Genomic DNA, 21,563 nt, shown 5'->3' on the forward strand with positions numbered 1-21,563 from the left:
AGAATTAATAATTTCATTGAAACGAACGTGCGTCGTGTGTGCTTTAGGATTTGGATTTTTTTTTTATTTTTTCGGACTAAAAATTTGGATTGTGTACTGTTTTAATAGATGTAAAAGAAATGGGTTGAAAAAAGGTTAAAACTAAGTAATATGAAAACAGTCAGGAACGCAGAGGTGGTAATAGAAAACCCAACAAAACAAACTAATGAGTTTTAACTAGTAAGGAAAAACAAAGGTAATGGAAGAAACTTATTTATTTCGTTATGCAGACTGCTAAAATAGAAACACTACGCGTAACCATATGTTTCTATTTTAATTAAACGATTAGGAACCGCAAACCCGGAGCTATAATAGGACAGGGATGTAGGGTAAATGTATAAAACAAAACTGAGTAATGAGAAACGAGAAGAAGAAGAAAAAACAAACGAGAGAGTCTAGTAGCGTGTACACAACAGAACGAACAAAAAACACACACTGTATTGTATGAAACTACGAGCAAGTAAAATATACAAGACAAAAAGCGGGTATGCATTTAAGTAAAGAAGAGAGAAGAGAAAAATGAAAACAAAATCATTGCGAGTGGAAGCAAGAATTAGAAAGATTAGAAACAAACACAATTGTATCATAAATGCGAAAAAGCAAAGCGTGTGTAAGCGAACCGTTTTCTTAAATTATATCCTGAGTTGCGTAAGTATGAAGATGAAAAAGAAATAATGAAAAGTAATAAATACACACACAAACGAAATAATCAATCAAACACATTTGTCTCAATTTTTAATGCCAACTGATTATTTGGATTTGAAAGAAATTCGATGCGTGGTGGGCGCTCTCAATTTTGCTGTTTTCGCCCCCTGGGTCGTCGTCGTCGTCGATCGCCGTGCGCCGAGAGCGAATTTCGATTTTAGTACCAGGCGAGCATGCAACGCAGGAGGTGTACCAGCTGCAGCTGCGCCTGTTCCGGTATCGATTTTGCAGCTCGAAATGTGGCTTGAACTTTCGACTTTTGTAACAGGCGAGCAGGATTCGCAGGAGGTGCGCACCAGTCGCTCACTGGCGGTACATATAGTCGTCTCTTTCTTTTCGGATTCTAATTGGGATGCTGCGCCCAAATCTAGTAGCTCAGAAATCTGATCGGAAAAAACAGGGTGTAGCAACCGCTGGCAGCTGGTGCACATAGAGCCGTCTCTTTCTCGCCTTTCAAATGCACAGTGCAGCTAGTCGCCAACAGATGGCGCGCAACAAATGAAATAACGATTGCAACGGTTGCTTTTCTTGCGCAGGGTGATTCAAAATTTCTTTCACAAATTAAAATTAAAAATTAAAACAATCTTTGTTGATTAATAACTGTTGTTTCGTCTTTATTAATTTTTTAGAACAGTTTGTCTTCCTTCTTCCTTCGGTTCACACTCCTTCTTCTTCGGTTTCATCGGTTGCGCCTTTACTTGCAGATATTCTTGTTGCTTTTTTGCTAGTTTCTGCTGCATTTGCCTTTGTAAATTAACAAATAGCTTTCTTTTTGTATTAAGCGTTGCTTTCTCTACCACGAAGGGTAGCATTTTCGATTACATTGCTTGTTATGCGGCAAACACATGGTTTCTAATTGTGGTTTTAAAGCAAAATCGATTTAAAATTGCATTTGTTTGTTTGTTTTTTGTTTATCTGCAAATAGAAGCCAAATCACCGAGAATGTAAATTACTCGTCCTATGCTCTATCTACTCCACACGTGCATTCGCACACGCATCTCTCGTTCTCGCATCACTCGCACGCTCTCTCTCTCTCTCGCTATCTATATCGCAATTCCTTAAATTCTGTTATTAATTTGTTACAAATTACAAATAAGCTAGAGTTAATCGTTAATTATTATTTTTTGCCCCACCCAATATTGCGGGGGAAAAGTTGTGTTTCTCGCACGTTGTTTTTTTTTGTATAACTTTTTCTGACTTTTTATTAAAAAAGAAACCCCTACTCATCTATAACTGAACAATTGCGCCGTACAGCAAGCAAACAAACAAAAAAAACCCTAAGAGATTATCTACGACTCCTTCTGCTTCATGCGCTTTTTTTGTTGTTTTATTCTTTAATAAATTGTTTTGCTTGTTTTACGTGGTAGTTGTGTTTATATGTATAATAATTACAAATGGGCAAAAGATACGAGCGAGACCCGCCGGGTAGCGTCGGATCGCACCGAGTCTCGCCGTGGTTTTCTCTTGTTTAGTGTCTAGCAGGAATTATTATTGTATTAGCGCAAGAGCTGTGGTCAAAACAACAACACGGAGGGATGTTTAGCAATTAAAAGAAATAATGAAAAAAAAAAACACATTAACACATACAAAACTATTAGTTTCAATAAAGCGAATAATAGTGGGCGCGGGTGGCCGGCATGTGTGTGTGTGTTTCCCTATTTTACGTTCACTTTGCGTTGCTCACTTGCTCTCTCCTATTCACACCTTCACACTATCACACTATCGTTGTTCATCCTATATTAAAAAAAAAAAACAAACAAACACAATATTCGAACACGATCAATGGGGGGAGCTTATTAAATGGGACTTTTTTTTCGTAATAATAAATTCCTGCACTATTATCATCAGAAAAACCACCAACACACCACACTACCGCACACACCGCGCCACTTCTTCCGTTGCTTTCTCTTAGTAACTAAATGACTTTTTTTTCCTCTTTTTGCTCCCTTTTTGCGCTGTTTGTTAACTAAAAAAGGGGGGACAATAATAGTTCATGTTTTGCAAAGAATATGCATTTTAACAAATAAAAAACCATCCGTCCTACAACTTCTCAAAAAACCATAAAAAACACAAAAATGAACCATTGTTACGCTTTGTAATATGTTTTCCCTCCCAAGCCGCTCTGTGCTGCACTTGCACTTTTGCGTGAAAAGTTGGTAACCACTACACAGAGAGTGTGTGTGTACAGCGCTGCAGTGAGCTTCTGTCCCGCACGGTAGCGTTTCCCACGAGGATAACACGTTTGGGACAGGAAAAACTGGCGATTTTTTCCAACGTTCCCAAAATGTGCTGTGGTCGTAACGCTACCGGCGAAAGAAAATCTCACACACAAAAGTCTTTCATTTTTATCGCACGAAATACTTTTTTTTCCGATTTTCGATGCTATCGTTAATCGGGCAAAGCAAACAAAAAAAAAAGGAGTAAAGGGTAAAAGCTGGCGATCTTTTACACTTTCCCTTTTTTTCTTTTTTTTTAACAAAAAAATCCCACAAGACAGGGATGGGATGTGTTTAGAGAATTAAAAAAATAAACAAGAAAAACAAAAGCAGTCGTTATTATAAACACAAAAGAATGGCAATAAATAAATCCTTTAAAAGTATACTAAACAAAGAGATAAAAGAAAGTTGTTGAAGAATGAAGAAAGAAACATGTGAGTGAGAGTAGAAAAATAAACTACAACAAAAAGAAGATAATAATTATAATAAACAACAAAATGGAAAACATAGAAAGCAAACCTTTGCAAAGGTTGTGCCCTTTTCCTCCTTCAAGTTCCAAGAATTGTAAGCTTAACCACGACAGAAAAAAGGGCAAAACTGGCGATTTTTACCTTTTTTTTCTGCGCAACTAAACTATTTTTCAATTCTTTTGCTTAATCGTTCTTGTTCGTTGCTGTTGAACACTTTCTGCATATTCGAGCGTTTTGTTTTTGCAATCTCCTTTTACTCGTGATGTTTCTTTTCGTTTGCGAATACGTTTTTACATCTGTTTCCCTCTCTTTATCATCCTTTGTTACAAAACACATCCTTTGTGTTTGATAGAAAATATATTCACAAATTTGCTGTTTCCTTGTTACATACACTCTGCTGTAAAATAAAAGGACGCCTACATGCATGTTCACTGGAATTATGGCGCCTAGAAAATGCACTTCATTCTACTTTTTTCCTTCACTTTTTTCCTACCCTTTCGGGGTTTGTAAAACTTTTTTCTTCACATTTTTCACTGAACAATTCTGTTGTTCCTTCTCCTTGGTTTTTAACGTTTCAAAGCTACAGTTTTTTTTTGTCTCCACTGTAGTTTGGTAATCCTAAATCCACTACTACCTGCTACTACTATCCCCGTTTACTATAGCCCGTTCGGTTTCTTCGTTTCTTAATTCTTTTCGATCAGATGTTGTTTCTCGTTGGTCGTGTTTCGTGTGTTTGTTTTTTTTATCTGGGGATAGCGAAACCGTTGGTGGGGGGCTGATGTTGATGATTGTTTTCTTCTTACTTTCCTTTTCTGGCACATACACTAACAGTACGTTCGCTCCTTACAGCCGGAACGGTGCACGCTTTTCGCTCGGCGTCGTGCCCCGGGAGTTGCGACTTTCCGGTCGCGGCGGTGCCGTGCCGGGCTCTACCGAGGTGCGGCGCGGTGTCTGCATGCCGGACGGTGTTGATGCACCGCTCGTTTTTCTATTTTTGGAAATAAAAATATCATATTAGAAAACAATAGAAAAAAAAACGAGAAAAAACAGCGAAAACCAAACAGAAAACAACACAGCACACAGGAGAGAACAGAAGTACTGGAGAGGAAATAAACGCAAGCAAACGATTGTTAAGTGCAAATAGAGAAGAGATTTGAGGGAATTTAGTAAAAATCCAATAAGAAAAAAGAACAATGGTAAAAATAGACTTAATAAATGAAGTGCATGGGACAAACAAACTGTTGAAGGAGTTAAATAAAACTGAAAAATGAAACCTATTTTAACTCAATTATGTTAAAAGCATCTTTAGGGTGTCGAATCACACAAAAAAAGGACAAAAAACAGTCGTTTCCACCAAATTGTGGCTCTAATTTTGACTTAAGCGCACCTATTTTTGCCTTTAAATCAACTAATTTGGTCGATTGCAGGAATCATGATAAATTTCACAAAGCATTTGAGCAGTGTTATGACAACTGTTATTTGACATTACAAAAACACTACAAAAAATATGTTATTTGATTGTTTTTTTGTGTGCAAAATATAATGAAATTTAAATATATAAATTCATTTTTTGCACCTGAAAACACATGCCAAATTCTTCAAAATCTATTGTATTATACTAGGATCCAACATCGCAAAATTGGCATAACAATTGTAATTATTTGTTACTTAACTTAATTTCAATAATTTTGGATCAAAAATACAACAAATTTTGCAAATAAAATGATTGACTCAGTCAACAATAAATGCCTTAGAAGCAAAAATTTTGACACGCTTTCAAAAAAGATGCCTAAGACAAAAATAGATGAAATAGAGCCGATATTTAGTGGCAACGACTGTAAATGAGAAACAACTGCACAGAAAAACAATTTTTAGGGAAAAACAACAACATTATGTTGAATTTCAGCACAAAATTAAGTAAAAGAACACTGGTTTTAAACACATGATAGCTGATTCTAAAAGATAGCGACATAACAACAGCAACATAAATTCAGTGCATTATTTTGCTGGTTCTATGGCATTTTCTAAAAAAAAGCAAGCAAACTAAAGCCAACTAAATCGCACAAATATTGTTATCGGTTTCTTCTTCAAAATTTACCCCGTCGCTGACGAAGAGTTCGATACATTGGAAGTTTGACGGACGGGAATCCGTGAGCGAGGTTGACTACAGTGGTTGTTGCAGTAGAGGTAGCAGTAGTAGTAATAGTAGTAGCGGTAGTGGTAGTAGTAGTAGTAGTAGCAGTTGTTGAGTGTATCATATTGCAAGTGCGTTTATTTTGCATTTAGAGTATAGAGGCGCGCACAGTTACGAGACGTTAGAGGATTGTTTGTTTGAGAAGTGTTTTTTTTGGTAAGAGAGAAGAGAATTAAATAAAATTAATTATTAGCTAGAAAGAAGAATTATCCCCCCGCTCCCTTTGTGCACCCCAGTTATCCTCCATTTGCTCCCATTTTTCCGCCATTGTGGAGGTAAATAGAGAAAGCAATAGATATGCTCCACACACCAAACCCCGTGCAAAACCCCGTCGATATATTTACCTGCTATTTGGTAGTCCTATTAGTGTTGGTATACTGGATGATCGACTCATGCCACCGTTTCTGTTTTATTCATCCACCCACAAGCCGTATAAGTATGTTTTAAGTTGAGGTTAGGTTGGTTGTTGTGTTTTGGTTTGGTGTTGAGGTTTTAAAAAAGGCGATGCAATTATTAATGGTTGCAATAGTAATAATAATAATAATAATAATAATAATAATAATAATATCGAGCACCAATCCGAGCAGATGCATTGATTTTCGTTTTTTTAGAGCAGAAGTGATTATTGTATTTTGTTTCGCGCAGAGCGCATTTTAATGTAAGAAAGAGAAAGAGAATAAAAAAAATGGTGTTAACAATATTTATCTCATCCATTACGCAGCTTTTACGTTTGATATTTTTATACTTCTGCAAGCTATTAAATGAATGGTTACATTACAGGGTTATCCAGGAGTTCGTATAGCAGTGAGACACTTTATTCACTTTTTCATACGTGAAATGAACTTAATGTAATGGGAATTGGACTCTATTAGCACCCTTGTTAGACAAATCCAATTGGAATTTCCAATTGGACTGTCTAAGTAAGATGCCACATGGTCTAATTTACATCATATAAAGTTAGCTTCCAATAGGATCAAGGATTCACTTCTAATAGGACAGAGTCAAGTAAGTGTCCCAGAACTATGAGAACCGCTGGTAAGACGCTGTACTTCAATTACTACAATTCGCTTACCTCGTCGGAGCAGGTGAGGCAGCACCGGAAGCCGTTCGCGATGAGACACCGTTCGTGGTTGTGGTGGTGGTTGTGCCCGTGCGACCCGAAACGGATCCGACCGACAGGCGCGATGGCCGCGGTGTCGATGTTTGCGTTAGCCGGCGGGTAGGAATGCGCGATGGCGTTGCATCGTCCGTGCTGTCCAGCGACAGGGTGGACCCGTGCCGGGACGGTGGTTTCGAACCGGCCCGGCTAGCTGGTCGTGAACTAGGGCGTGAGTTGGCCCTCGAACCACCCGGTGTCATCTGAGATCGACTGTAAAAGAGATGGACGAGACAGCATATTAGGAGAAGAATTCGTACCATTTTGAGCATGAACATAGGAAAACCGTGTGGAATAGCTACCTGGCTGGCACTGAAGATTTGCGGCTGGGCGTCTGGAAGCGTCCGGGCGTTCCAATTCCACTTTCGTTATCGCTGAGCGAGTCCGGCGTCGACGCGGACAGTGACGAGCGCGACGGTCGCGACATGGAAATCGACTTTGCCGAACGTTCGCGTACCTAGATTTTAATCATTGGTGTTTTTGTTTTTTTTAATTACATTTTGAAGTTGTAAATAAAGAGAGAAAAAACATGTGAGTAAACGCTTTTCAAAATATTATTTCAAGAGGGGAGTTTATTGAATGGGGATTGATGGCAAAACAGAAAATGGGATTTTTCCGTTCAGGCTGGAGGAAGAGTGTTCTGGGGGGAAACCCAGGAAATCAAACGCACACACACAAAAATGCAGTGGCGCCATCTAGCCGTCAGATGTTCTAACTTTATCCAATACACAAACCACAACTAGAACCACTAGATCACTTGTAGCGTGGCTTTTTCTCACACATAGATGGCGCTAGTAAACCAGCGAACGAAACAAAACCCCTGTTTCGAAAGGCCACACACATATTTGAGGACGTGAATATAGGCAGTTTTAAAAGAAAACAATTAAGAGAATGTAAACACACACACACAAACACGATGCAGCAGCGAACGGGAAGAGACCGCTGGGGACCGCTGGAGAGCAAACGCTTTTTTTTTTAACTTACCCAGTGCGTCGACGGATGACAGTGTGGGGCGTGCGGACTGAGCGGAGTGGAACGCGACCCGCCCCGTATAAAGGCGGTACCGCTGGAGGTGACGTGCAGCGGGTAGGTGCAGGGCAGATTGCCCTGCGCCCGCAGCTGCTCAAAGATTGGCATCAGTTCGGCCAAATGTTCATCGGCTGGAAGTGGCGACGTCGGGGGGGAAGAATTGATAATGGTGGGAAAAGGACAAGAAGGCAATTTTACGTGAAAATGCGCGTTACTTCGAAAAATAATACATCCTTTCTACCCTATTACTTATTTTCCCTTCATATATGCACGCTTCTTCGGCACAGTTTCCTACAGAGACGGTCTTCGAGATGTTGATGCGACTTGTTCTATTCGATATAGGCTCATTCAGTGGGCGAAATTTTAAGTAGAGACGTCAATACTGCCACAACATACACTGTGTACAATGCACTATACTTCTTCTTCTTCGCAACTAGTTGAACTAGTTGACTAGGTTTCACGTGGAAGTGTGTTTCTGTTTATTAACAACCCAACAGTGGCTGGATGAATTAGAGAAGGACTTGCGTGCCCCACGCGGGCAGCAAAAGGTGGTTTGCGCGTGCATCGTATAGCAAAACAGGCAGACGGAGAATGGTTTTTGAATGTAAGAAAACTGTAAGAATTTTAAAACAAACAGTGAAAGCGCCACAAGGACACGGAGGAAAGTTGTTGGCCCACCAGCCGATCCAACGACTTGTTTGAGCAAAGGATGCATATACACGAGCGATGCATTACAATGTATGTATGTATGTGTTTGTGTGTGGTTAGAAGTGTGTAGCAGCCAAACAGGCGAGCTTTCCCCCCCCCATTTGGTTATCGTCGAATGTACGCGCCCCCCGAAACCAAGATGGGTTAAACCCAGATGACAAAAAAGAAGAAGAAAAAACATAAAAACAGGTGCAACATGTTTTCATACGCGCATATATGAACGATGCATTGACAAACACTGACAAAAGAATAATAAGATGAAAAAAAACATGCAAAAACAAAAACAGAAGAGATGAAAAAATCACACGCATAACAAAAAAATAAAAAAAAAATGGAAGAAGTAAGTAAACCATTCATTATCGCAACAACTTCAAATGCTAAAAGACACATTCAGTAAAACAAAAAGAGAGAAACAACAGTACACACGAACAGTACAAAACGACAACAGGCAAAGTCGAACCGGAAAACAAAATTGTGCAAAATGTAATATAGCACGTCAAGGATACGCGAGCTAAAAACATAGGAGATAACGACATGAACCAAAAAAAAAAAAAAAGAAATTGATAACACAACACAGCTCAAATAAACTATCGATTTTTGTACACACATATCAAAACATATCTCATACTCAACTACAAACATTCAAAAAGGGATGGTTGTGTAACACCAGCCAGTGGTCACATACGTACCTTTATCAAACCGGAAACAATGGGTTCGAAACGGGCTTGATAATACCGGAAATATGTGGAGGAGTTTTAGGGATATTTTAGGGGGGAAACTTTATGTTCTAATAACATGGGAAAACAGGGTTTTCATGGAGGAAATGGAGAGAAACGAGGATTCCTATACATCACAACGGGGTCCTAATAAACCAGCAAGGGGACAATTTGTTGCAACATTCAACAACAATCGATTATACATTTGACAATTCATTGAGATGGAGTATAACCTTTAAGAAGGCACTCAAACATTGACACACCAATTGAAACATTTAAACACATTGATGAAGACTCAAAAAAATAAAAAAAAGTAAAGAAAACATCTAAATGTTTCAAACCAAGAGATGATTATGCCACATCATCATAAAAATAACACAAGATAAGTAAAACAAAACATAAAATAAAACAAATCGAATGCCTTTTGCCAGTTAGAGATATAGAAACATTAGAAAACATAATCATATTTACACTATCCGTCCAAAAAGAAAAACGAAAGACAGTCAGCTACCAAAATAGATGCTGTCCTTCGGAAGAGAAAACAAAATATATGATACAAAACAATAAGGGAGAATAAAGAACAGAACCAAAAACAATAGAAATACATAAACCCACACCAAAATTGAGAGCCCGTGTGTGTGTGCTTATGCCCCCCAAGTCAAAACGGTGCAGATACATGGCTAACACCCTTATCGTACTTGACATTACAAACTATTGCACACATACACAAGTGATCGTGATCTAGTTGTTCTATTGCGGACTATTCTTAAATTAATGTTTTAAAAACTTTTACATTTCAACTACTTCACACGTAATTTACATGTCGATAAAAGGGAAAGAATGTTTTAAAAAAGATAAAAGAACAAGTTTTGAAAGAGTGAGAGAGCAATTCTTTCAAAATGATAAAAAAACACTAAAATATTGAAAATAGAAAAGAAACAACAGAAATTGTAAAAGAGCAAGTATTGAGAATTGAAAAAATAAAAGAAATAAGTAGCACAATTCAAGTAGAGTATAGAGAAATCCGTTTAAGACAACAACAGCAGTGTTGTCTCTCTTCATTAGCTTTCAAGAGTAGCTAATAAAACAGAAAAAAAACATTAAGAAATAGTACCGGTAACAACAAGGAAACGCAGCCTGAACAGGGGAAACAAACATGTTGACTAAATAATAAATAGGAATAGGAAACAGTACACAGAACGGGGTTGGTTTTGTGATAGAGAGAGAGAGAGAGTGTGAGAGAGAGACAGAGAGAGTGGGAAATATTTACCTTCACAATAGGACCTTGTGTTGGTATCGGCGAGCTGGTTTGATTCGATCCGGAACCGGCCGAGCCAGACATACGCGGCTTAAAGGCGGCCATCGACTGCGACACACCGTCGGCCAGTATGAACTGCTCACGTAGTTCGATGTTTGTACGTCCCTTGGCTATTGTGGTTTGACATTTACGATTTTGGAGGGGTATTTTTTTTCGTTGTTGTTCGAGTTTTAAGTTTTTTTTACCATGTTTTGGGCAGTGGTGGTAATAGTAGTAGTTGTTGTTGTTGTTCATAATGGTTACGAAAGGCAGGTGAATTAATGCGTAATAATGCGTGAATGGTGAAAAAGGCAGTACGGGGAAGGGATAAGAGGGGTTTGGTTTCATGGTTGAGTGTGTATGTGTGTGTGATGGTTGATTTTGATTGTAAAACGAAATGAATTATCATTTTAGATAATGAACACAGCATCACAAATAAAAAAAAAACACACAACACACGCAGATAAATTTGTTCGTGTTCGATAGAGATAATAACGTCGTATAAGGAAGTCGAATAAAATAATAAGTCGAAATCAGTCGATGTAACCGGTCGCAGTGAGAGGGTCAGAGAAGTGTAAAGGGAATGGATGTAAATGGCGGGAAAATGAATTAAATAAGGGTTTACGTTTTGGTGGCAGTAAAGGTGACGGTTTGGCAGAAAAAAAAGAAAACAAAGGAAAAAGATAAAGAAGTAGAAGAAGAAAAGAAATTTCGATTGTGAAAGATTTTGAAAAAAAAAAAACATATAAAAAGGTTGGATGATTTTAACAAAATTATTATCCAATTGTAAAATAAAAAGAAAGGCCAAAATATTCCCGGTGTGCAAATATAAACCAGCACCAAAACATACGGAATTAACAGTAAAAGGTAATATGGATGATTTTGGAAATTGAAATGGGAAAAACGGACAAATGGTGTAGATAATAAAAGCAATGAACAAGGGGATTGTTAAATTGTTGAGTAAGGAAGTGTGTTGAATATAAAACAATTGAAAGAAAAAAATAAACAAACAAACAAACAAATATAAAATGTAGTATGTAAACTAAATGCGAAAAAAACATACGAAATAAAACTAACAAACAACACTAAAACTAATAATACTTATAGTAAATAAACGCTCGAGAAAATACATTTTCAACTTTATGAGTATTTCTCGAAAAAATACATATTTTCTTGAGCGTTACAATCTTATAAAATACCAAACAAACTTAAATTAAACAAACTAATCAAAACCAAATCTTCACACACGATCTAAATAAAATTAAAAACTATGTGCTTTCCCACTGTGTGTTGGGTCCCGTAACAGAAGATCCCTAGAAAAGGGATATAAATCGTCATAACTTATATTAATCAATGGCAACCAAAAAAGTGCTGTATTATTGTTTATACACACGCTTCTGTTTCACTTACGATTATCGAATACGAACGAAATCATATAAAGTGTAGTTCTTGTGTGTGTGTTTTTATAAAATGCTGCTTTGGGGAAGCTTAACTTCCCGGTGGAAGAATGGATGAAATTTCATGTTCCTTATGCCTTTTTACGGGTGGAGAGGTTTCGCGTTATTTATATTACGTTTCATTTTCCAATTTTGTGTACGAGCCGAAGCAAAACTTAAAAGTAAAAGACTAAAACAGTAAAAGGCTTACAAAGATAAAATACTATTCAGCATTTTCGAAATCATACGAACGCAACACATAAGTAAACTAAAGCACATAATTTCTAACTTAAAATGGAAAAAGTACAAAAAAAACACAACCTTAACGTAAAACTGTGCTGTACAACATTCAAGTTTTGCGTGAAATGAATAAAAAAAAGCTAATGGATGGAAAGAATAAACTTAAACACTAATACCCGAACTTAGAATCTAAATAATATATAAAACAGCGCTACATAATGTACAACTAAAATGAACATAGTAAAATATCACACAAGAACACAATAAAAAAAACAAGAAAACAGATGCCAACAACGTAGAACAAAAAGGAAGCAAACGTGTTATATTAGTCAAGAAAAAAAAAACTTAAAATTCTTCTTACGACACCACAGATAAAGAAAGAGGGACACACACGACACAATACATAGATTAATCGGCAATTTTGGACGGACGCTTGTGTGGAGAACGCGGTGTCATATGTTAGTAGTAGAATTAGTAGTAGCTGTTGTTAGGCGAGCTGATAGACTGCTGAAAGGTGCTCGATTGGATGGTATATGGGGCTCGTAGCACGTATGATGCGTGTGGGTGTATATGCGAGTGATTTGTGTGTGTGTGAGATTTCAATGTAACGAATGTACGATGGATGAACAAATTGAAACTGTTGTGAAAGACAGTAGTGCACTAGTAGTAGTGCGCGCACGCATATGTGTATGGAAATGTGTGCGAATTGAGTAGAAGAGGAGAAGGACAGTGCGAATTAAACAGTATTTCTAAAGCATACACACATTCAACGTACACAACCAGGAGGTTTGCTTGTAAATTTACTTTTGTTGAGTATTGATTTGTAATTGCAATATTGAGAATCCAGAAATATTTAATACATGAAGCAACTTGAAAAATGCACAAAATACGTACACAATTAAATTAACAAAGAATACGAACAAGATTTTACTAAGCAAAATGGGCACATTATCGCCGCGTAATCAACTTTATTGTTGTAGTAGAGAGCTCTACACACAGCAGGTGTTTATCATCGTATATTCATTTACATTAAAAACGGAACAATCTCATCAATGGAACATTCGCGCAGTACAACATTCATTAACAAACTCGAAAGGAAATATTCAAACTAATTTACAAACAATCTAGTAACACTTTTGAAACCAACATAACAAAGAATAGAAAAAGATAAAACATCATTTTCTAAACAAAAAAACAAACAAACATAACAATTCAAATGAAACCAAAAGAAAACATCAATTCTTGGTAAGCCAAAAAGTGAAATAAAACACGCCGAAGAGGGCGCTTATAGAATAGAGAACACGATTTAAACGGTAGTAGAAAAAACAAACGCACACAATAAAATGGGCAGGCACATATTTATCATTGTAGTAATGCAAGTTCTTCGGCCCGACCACAAGATTGGATTTGAAGACAAACGTGTTCGTGCACAACGCTGAGATGGGATCCCAGGCTTTCCCTTCCCATGCTACTCAGTGTCCCTTTTCGTTGAGGAAAATGTAACGCGGCCCACCACCGTGGTCGGCGAACTGAAATTTCTTCCTCTGCCACAGCAGCAGCTGCCGAAGGCTAAGTAATTCTGGCTGCTTACACAACGGACAGCAGGCTTCGTGCTGGCGCGGATCGTTCGGGTTCGGTAGTGGTAGAACTAAGGCCACTGTGTAGTTTAGTGAAATTTCAACCCCGCGTCCGCAAACAGTGTTTTACGAAGTACAGTTGAAAAGTTTGAACGTAAAAACATCCCCGAAAAATTATCCCAAACGAAATGACACGGCCAAGTGGATATATGGGAGTGTGTATGATGAAGATGTTCGATTTGTAGTGATGATCATGTTGATGAAGGGTGTTGTTGATGTATCGATCCATGTTTGCATGTACCGATATATGGCGTGTGCGTGTGTAACGAGATGAAGGTTGATGTTATGTTGGTTGATATATGTGGCACCGGGCGGTTCGTCAAGCAAACACGGCCACACAAATGCGACAGAGAGCAGGAGTAATGAACGCAGGGAGGAGTGGTTAACGATTATCGTATATGTGTTAGCGTTAAAAGAAAGAAAGAAGAAGGAAGAAATTGGTTGATTAGTTTGTTAGAATTACCAGCATTGCAGCGCGAGGCATTAGGCGGACAAGTTAACAGCAGCATCACGGCACGCAACGTCACAATGAAGACACACACAAACAACACACAACAAATGGACGGAGCAACACATACACAGGGAGAGAAAGAGAGAGAGCTGCATATGAAAAGCGAGCGATGATCGCATTTTTCCCGCCCATGTGGTGCAATTGCAATCGGAACAAGAGTAGCAAAGCGCAATGAAACGTTTGACAAAACACGCACACACACATGTAGTTTGTGCAAATATCCATTTCGATTTGCAAGATGCGGCGAAACCCCCCGCAAAGCAGAGAGTGAAAAGCGCAATGCTTGAGATTTGAATCAATTCAGCAACTTCCTTCCGTTTCCAAAAAACACCAAGCGATAACTCGTCAATAAAGAAAAAGCAACTCGTTAGGGACTCTCGGTTAGTGTGTAGCATATATAGGCGGCGGGTATAAACCGAAACATAAGCTTTCCTCCATCCCGGTAGAGACCGGTAGAAAGTAACGATGAAACAAGAATGGTTAGTGCGTAGGATACTCGCAACGGTTCTGCGCATTAGGTTCGGGTAAGGTTAAGGCATTTCAAGAAATGCTCTTAGCAAATGACACTTTACGTCTATTAAACGGTATTAAACTTCATATAGGCATGCAGAGATTGTGAAATAAACCCGGACTCTTGCTCTCACATCATCAGGAACGGTGGTATTTGTTAATAAACAGAAATTAGCTTGAGTTTGTGGATAGAGTGGCAATATTAAGGTGTGGGTAGTAGCCCCTCTGCATTAAAACTTCGCCCCATTAACCATAATTAATATTGATAGCAACGTTTCTTGTTGTTGTTGTTGTAAACACTTTTTCAACTTCCGATAATTAAGAGGGTTATGTATGGTAACTTTGGATTCATTAAAAAAAAAAAAACAAAAACGAGGTAAGGGCTGCGGCCGCTTGCCCCGGAGTTATAACAATTCACCATTATTTTTCAGCAATTATAAAACTGTTCACCTAGCAGTTGGGCAGTAGTAACGTTAAGCTGTGGGAGCATTAAACATGGGGCGGAGGTGGTGGTAAGAGGGGAACATCATGGTGAGTTTGAACCTATTATTGGCATCTTGTTGGTTTGGTTTGAAGACAACCGTTGCTATACCTAAAGAGTTTGTTCATTTCTAACATTATCCTATGCTTGCAACCGAAATGGAAAGATTCGTTGAATGTTTCGTTTTACTAAGCTTACTATTTTCTACACCTAACGCTATCCTAAACGTAACGGTAACAGTAACGTATAGTAGATAAAAATAAATAAATAAATAGAAAGCAGAACGCATGGTACATACCTCGGCAAGGATCGTTCTTCACCAGGAACTCGTCCAGCGCCACCCATCCACCGCCGACGCGGACCATCACTGTGCTTCTCAGGATGCGCACCAAGCGAAGCTTCTGGGAGTCACCGAACTAAAGAGGAGAAGGAAACCATAGTGAGCTTTGTTTTTGATTCAACGGTTCATCACGATTGCACATGATGATCACAACGGCTACTTACTCGATATTTGCCTTCGCCGACCTGGAACACGCGGAACTTCTGCCGACACGTACACAGCATGACCAACCGCTTGACCTCGTCGTGGATCTTGTCCGCCTCAGTCTTCGGTTTGCGGTCCTGCCAGTCCGGTCGCAGCGCCGCAATGAACTCCTGCCAATCGATCAGTCCTTCGCCGTTGCGATCGAACAGATCGGCCACGGCGCCCATCTCCAGCTTGGACGTGTCGAACTCTACGCAGAGTAACAAAAAAAAAAAAACATAATAATTAGAGGAAAAGTTCACATGCTTCACAGTATCCCGAAGAAAAGATAGGTACTTGTGCCAATAATTCCATCGATGAACACCTCGCGCGGTATCAGACCGTTGTTATCCTTGTCCATCTTGCGGAACAGATCCGTCAGGCGTGACTTCTTGTGGTTCATGAACTTGAGGAAGCGCTTGCGCCACTCCTCCCAGCTGAACTGCCGGACGCGCTCCACATCCTGGAGGTAGAGCATGTGGTCGTGCAGGCGCCGCTGGCGTTCCCATGCCAGCATCCACACGTAGCGCCACTTCTCCCACAGCAGCTTCGCACGCGGCGAACGGAGCTCCGTGTCCGCTTGGTTGCTACAAGAAGTGGAAGAGGAAGAAAACAGTGTTAGGCTTGCTGCTGCCCGTCTGCGGGAACGGTTGATTCGGTGCAAATGTATGATACATAATGGTGGGCGCGGCAATCAATGCCAGCGGAACTCGCTACATATTGTTGAGTTGTCTACTTTTGGATGCAGTCTATTAATATATGGGTACATGGGTATGATGATTCATAATGATTCGTGTTCTCCACAATGAAGTTGCTGGTTTTGAATGGGATGAAGTATGTGTGCGCACGGTAACCGGATCCAACGCCGGCGTGTTTCGCAGCTAAGTATCTGATGTGTACGGGGACCAAACTACAATACCTTGTCGAGAACCGTGGACCGTAATGTGGCAACCGATCCCGTTCCGGTGTTTGCGTTTCGCGTCCAGGACTCTGGGTTGCGCGGCTGCTCGGTTGTTGGTGCGGAGTAATCGGGGTATCGGAGTATGTGCGCAATGAAGCAATGAAGAGGGGAATAGTTCACGGAATGGAGTTTTGATGCAAATTTGCAAATTTTCATATGTTTTTTGTTCATGTAATTCCAATTTGTTGGCAATAATGGTACGGGATACGTTCGATGACATGGTTTGTCAAATAATGAGGCAGGAACACACAACACAATGTACAGAACAATACATATACACATAGGGCACACAACAGGCACGACGAACAGGCAGCATCGTGATGGTAATGGGGGAGGCAGAAGACGATAATACAGATGAGAGAGCATATGGCAACATAAATACAACACAACACAGCAACAGAAACACGCGTGTAGCACAGCGGCCGGAATATGTGAGAAAAGAAGAGAAAAAAAAACAACCAAAAACAATGATATATATAACAAACATGCACAAAACCGGTAACAATGTATGTAAAGCTAATTGTAAAAAAAACAAACACCCAAACAAATGTATATAAAATGGTGCAAAATAAAGATACAGTTGATGCTACCATTCCCCATAAATTAAATCATGTACAGGACCGTTTTGAAAATGAAAGAGTTCTTCGTTTCTTTTAACCGAATCTGATGTTTTTTTTTACTTAAATTTTAATCAGTAATAAATATTCTTTTCATAATGAGTTATTATCACAAAATGAACAAAACGATGTAATAGAGAATGTGAAATAATAAGAACCAATAACCAATACACACCTTGTGCGACGTGAATTCAGGCCTTGATCACGCGATCCCTTAAAGCTGCACGGGAATATGCAAACACAACACACGCGTGACACGATAGAGAGTAAAGCAAGAAAGAAAGTTAAATAAACAGACACACAAACACATGTGATGAAAGCATGAAACAAAAAGTGTAAATTCAATGAAATGATGAAATAGAACAAACATGTGTACAAAACAGATAAATTGGATGGAATCAGAGATGAGCTATGAGAACATTCCATTGTATTAGTATCAAATCAAACACAGGAAAGAGTAAATTTGTTTCGGGAAAATGAAAACAATAAATGACATACGACGAGAGTCGACCAATAACATTTATCTGTTGAGTGTAATTATACGTAAATGGTATAATGATGATGCACACATGTTAATTGTACGTGTAACAAACAAACACTCACGATAAAGAATGAAAAATGAAATAAAAAACAAGTGAAATAAAAAAAAACCATAAATAAAAACAAACCTCTGCTTGCGTCCTAGGGTGCCGTAGTCGGGTGAATGCTCACGAAGATCGGCCTGAGATCCTTTACTGTTATTTTGAGCAATGAGATCGCGTTGGTGGCGTTGGATGTAGACGATAGGAGTTAGGTTGACATAAATGCGAAACAACAAAATGTTTGTGTGGGTGTATGGGCAACAAAAATATTGAACAGAAGAGTTAGAAATGCAATTGATATGATAATTAAACAAAAAAGAAACGCTTGACTGCATGTGCGTGGCGCTTGCGATGCTCTTAATGTGGTGTGAAAATTCACAAATGAAATTAAGTTTGCGGCAAAACGGTGTTTTTTGAAACGTTAACGACCAGAACAGAACAAAATTAATAAAACACAACAAAACAGCAACTCTTTTAACGAATAGCGGCTATTCTAATGTGCAACACAATTGCGATAACGGCTAAATTATTAATAACAGAACATTTTACTGTGATCTAACAAACACACGCACACAGGCTATGATGGCCTCCGGGAAGGCTGAGGCCACTAACACGGGGGGCTCCTTTCAGTGTTTTACTGTACTTACATGGGTGTCTTCAGTACACCACGGGACGGTTTACGCGTTTCCTTCAGACCCGGTGGCGGTTGGCGTGGTTTGCACGCACGGTCGACCTCACCCTGACGGCGCGCCGTATTTTCCATGAACTCCTTGTGGTCCGCAATCAGCACCTCTAGCGGTGGAATTTCATCCGGCAGTGGTTCCGTTTCCAGATCTACAAAAAAGGAAGCAAAATTGTGATTTAGCAAAAGTTTGAAACAGGCTCCACCCACTACGTCGTAGAAGAGATTCTTACTTAGCAGCGTTGCTTCCAATCCGGCCAACCAAGCGAGCAGCTCCTCGATCGATTCGTCCAGATCCTGCAGATCCTTCAGATGTTGCTCCAGCTTGGTCTGGCGACTGATCGCCCATTGCGAGATCTCGTCCCAGCGCGACTGTATGATGGAAATCCAGTTCTTGATGATCGGTATCGCGTCCGGGTGCGCCTTGCCGAGGATGCTGTTTGCCAGCCCGATCGTGTCCTCCTTGTCGTACTCCTTCTCGCGCAGCTCCTTCATGAACTTGGCGTGCGTGTCGAGCAGATCCTTCGCCTGCGACTCATCGTCCGGTGCGGCCGCCGCGAAGCGCAGCTTCTGCTCCGCCTCCGACAGCCACTCGAGCAGCATGTGCACCGACTTGTGCAGCCGCTCCGCTTCCTTCAGCGCCACGTCCAGGCGGCTCTTGCGCCGGCCGCTCAGGTCCTGCACATCGTCCCACAGGCGCTGCATCTCCTTCAGATGCTTGCTGGTTTCGCGCGTCTCATCCGAGCGCTCCAGCTCGAGCCCCGTCTTCATGACGCTCTGCATCTGGGCCGACCGCTTGTCCAGATCCGACTCCAGCTGCCGGTGATGCTCGACCAGCGTCGTTACCGTGTCGAGATCGCCGTGCACCGGGCCGTCCTCCGCCAGGCGCGCCTTCGTCTTGCGCAGCCAATCGAGCAGGGCCTGCAGCGCGTCGGCAAACTGGCCGGACAGCAGCAGTGCCTCCTCGAACTTGCGCTGCCGCTCGACGCTCTTGTGACAGACCCGCTTCCACGCGTCCTTCAGCTCGCCCATCATCTTCGACAGCACCGGTTCGTCCGACTTCGGCGCCCGGTCCATCAGTCCCTTGCCGTTGCGCATCGTGCTATCGTAGAAGCTTTCCTTCGACTGCAGATTGCGCTGGATTTCGCGCAGCTTCTCGAGATGCTTCTTGATCTTGACCGCATCGTTGCTCGTTTCCTCCGCGAGCGTGTCGAGCGTTTTCTCCGTCTCCTTCAACCAGCCGGTCAGCTGCACCCAAGCGTCGTGGAACTCGCGCGCCTCTTTGTAGCCGTGGTCCAGCGCGCGGGTACGCTCGGCGGCCTTCGCCACCACCCGCTCCCACCGGTGCTGCACCGAGACGAGCAGATTCTTGATCAGAATCACGTCCTGCTTCTGGCTGAAGTACTTTAGGTGCGTGCCCTTCTTGTCCAGCAGCAGCATCGACTCGCGATGGATCGACACGTCCTTCTGCAGCACCTTGTGCTCCTCCATCTGCTGCTGGATCGTCTCCAGCACGCGCGACACGGCCGACGCGCTCGACAGCTGCTTCTCGGCCTGCGTCAACCATTCGACGAACGCTTGCAGCGCGTCGTGGAACTCGGTCGCTTCCTTCAGCGCGATCTCCAGCTTGATCTTCTTGTCGGAGGCGCGCGACACCACCGCGTCCCAGCGCTGCTTCAGCGTGCGCAGCGTGTGCTGCAGGTTGCTAGCCGACACCTGCAGCTGCGTCTGCTTGCGCACGTACTCCTGGCCCTGCGCGATCAGCGTTTCCACCTTGGCGCGGTTTTCCTCCAGCTCGTTGTACACCTCCATGAAGCGCTCGAGCTGCTCGGACGCCGTCTCGGGCAGACCGCCGACCGGTTTGCTCGCACTGATCACCGCATCGACATCGCCCAGCCAGCCAAGCAGGTCCTGAATTTCGGCCGTGAACGCTTGCGCCTCGCGCAACGACTCCTCCAGCTCGTGCTGGCGGTCGGCCGCCTTCTGCAGCAGATCGCGCCACTGCTTGTTCAGCTGCTGCAGCTTGTCCTGCGTGGTGGACGCTTCCAGCGAGCCGCGATCGTTCTCGATCAGCTTGCGGCCCGCATCGTTCAGCGTGTCGACCGAGCTCTGGTGGGCGTGGATGTCGTTTGCCAGCACCTTCAGCTTGGCCAGCTCCACCTCCAGCAGCTGCGGATCGCCTGGGATCGGTTTCAGCTCGTCCAGGTTGGCGTCGGTCTTGTTGATCCACACGAGCAGCTCGTTCAGCGCGTGCTGGAACTGGCCGAGATGCAGGAGCGCATGCTCCAGCTGCTTCTGCCGCTCGACCATACCGCGCAGCAGGTTCTCCCACCGGCGGTTGACCGCATTCAGTGGCTCACGAATGGCGCCAGCCTGTTCGGCTGAGGTACGTTCCGTCAGTTCCACCGCTTGTCTGCAAAGGGGGATGAAAAGGTGTTAGAAACGCTCGTACAGAAACGTTGCATTGTTGACACAAAAAGCGATAATATCATGCGATCAGGCTAGCTACTTTTTTGCACGGAGCTTAAAATCATTGGTTCGAGATGAAAATTGTTGGACATTTTTTTGAAACAAAACAAAGAATCTAATGCATTACACATTGCTTAACAAAATCAGGACGACAACACATTTTCATCTCTGTATGCGAAACAAATTTGCCAATTTTATCCCATTCGGTCTCCCATTCCCAACAATCCCGAGCGGGAAGTAAAGCTTGCAAGCTACACAGACATGGCTTCTATCGGAGTTCAGTAAAATTAGCAACTGTTAATTGCTTATTCATTTCTTGCCTGTTTAGAGCTCTATAAAACCCATCCAATATGACCAGCATGAAAAAATGAGAGAAAAATAATGT

The 21,563-nt window shown here is 41.4% G+C and overlaps 1 protein-coding gene across 50 annotated transcripts in view; it reads right to left on the reverse strand.

Moving 5' to 3' along the window:
- Positions 1-1,329: 1,329 nt before the first annotated feature.
- Positions 1,330-21,563, reverse strand: part of LOC120902649 (dystonin) — a 203,053-nt gene continuing 182,819 nt past the window's right edge. For 14 of the 50 annotated variants that reach the window (XM_040311572.1, XM_040311573.1, XM_040311577.1 and 11 more), the window contains 16 exons: positions 21,499-21,510; positions 18,943-21,122; positions 18,675-18,861; positions 18,115-18,180; positions 17,622-17,666; positions 16,788-16,871; positions 16,166-16,455; positions 15,850-16,079; positions 15,644-15,761; positions 13,798-13,863; positions 10,504-10,661; positions 7,083-7,237; positions 6,697-6,993; positions 5,969-6,028; positions 5,529-5,594; positions 1,330-4,418 (listed from right to left, as the gene is read on the reverse strand). In XM_040311572.1, the coding sequence (XP_040167506.1) occupies positions 4,274-4,418; positions 5,529-5,594; positions 5,969-6,028; positions 6,697-6,993; positions 7,083-7,237; positions 10,504-10,661; positions 13,798-13,863; positions 15,644-15,761; positions 15,850-16,079; positions 16,166-16,455; positions 16,788-16,871; positions 17,622-17,666; positions 18,115-18,180; positions 18,675-18,861; positions 18,943-21,122; positions 21,499-21,510 (4,159 nt within the window). In that variant the 3' untranslated portion in view covers positions 1,330-4,273. Of the gene's footprint in view, positions 4,419-5,528; positions 5,595-5,968; positions 6,029-6,696; positions 6,994-7,082; positions 7,238-7,764; positions 7,941-10,503; positions 10,662-13,797; positions 13,864-15,643; positions 15,762-15,849; positions 16,080-16,165; positions 16,456-16,787; positions 16,872-17,621; positions 17,667-18,114; positions 18,181-18,674; positions 18,862-18,942; positions 21,123-21,498; positions 21,511-21,563 lie in introns of all 50 variants that reach the window. The other 36 variants (XM_040311584.1, XM_040311590.1, XM_040311570.1 and 33 more) reach the window with 22 other exon arrangements.

The sequence above is a fragment of the Anopheles arabiensis genome, chromosome 3 (genome assembly GCF_016920715.1).
Source record: "Anopheles arabiensis isolate DONGOLA chromosome 3, AaraD3, whole genome shotgun sequence".
Taxonomy (NCBI): Eukaryota; Metazoa; Arthropoda; class Insecta; order Diptera; family Culicidae; genus Anopheles; species Anopheles arabiensis.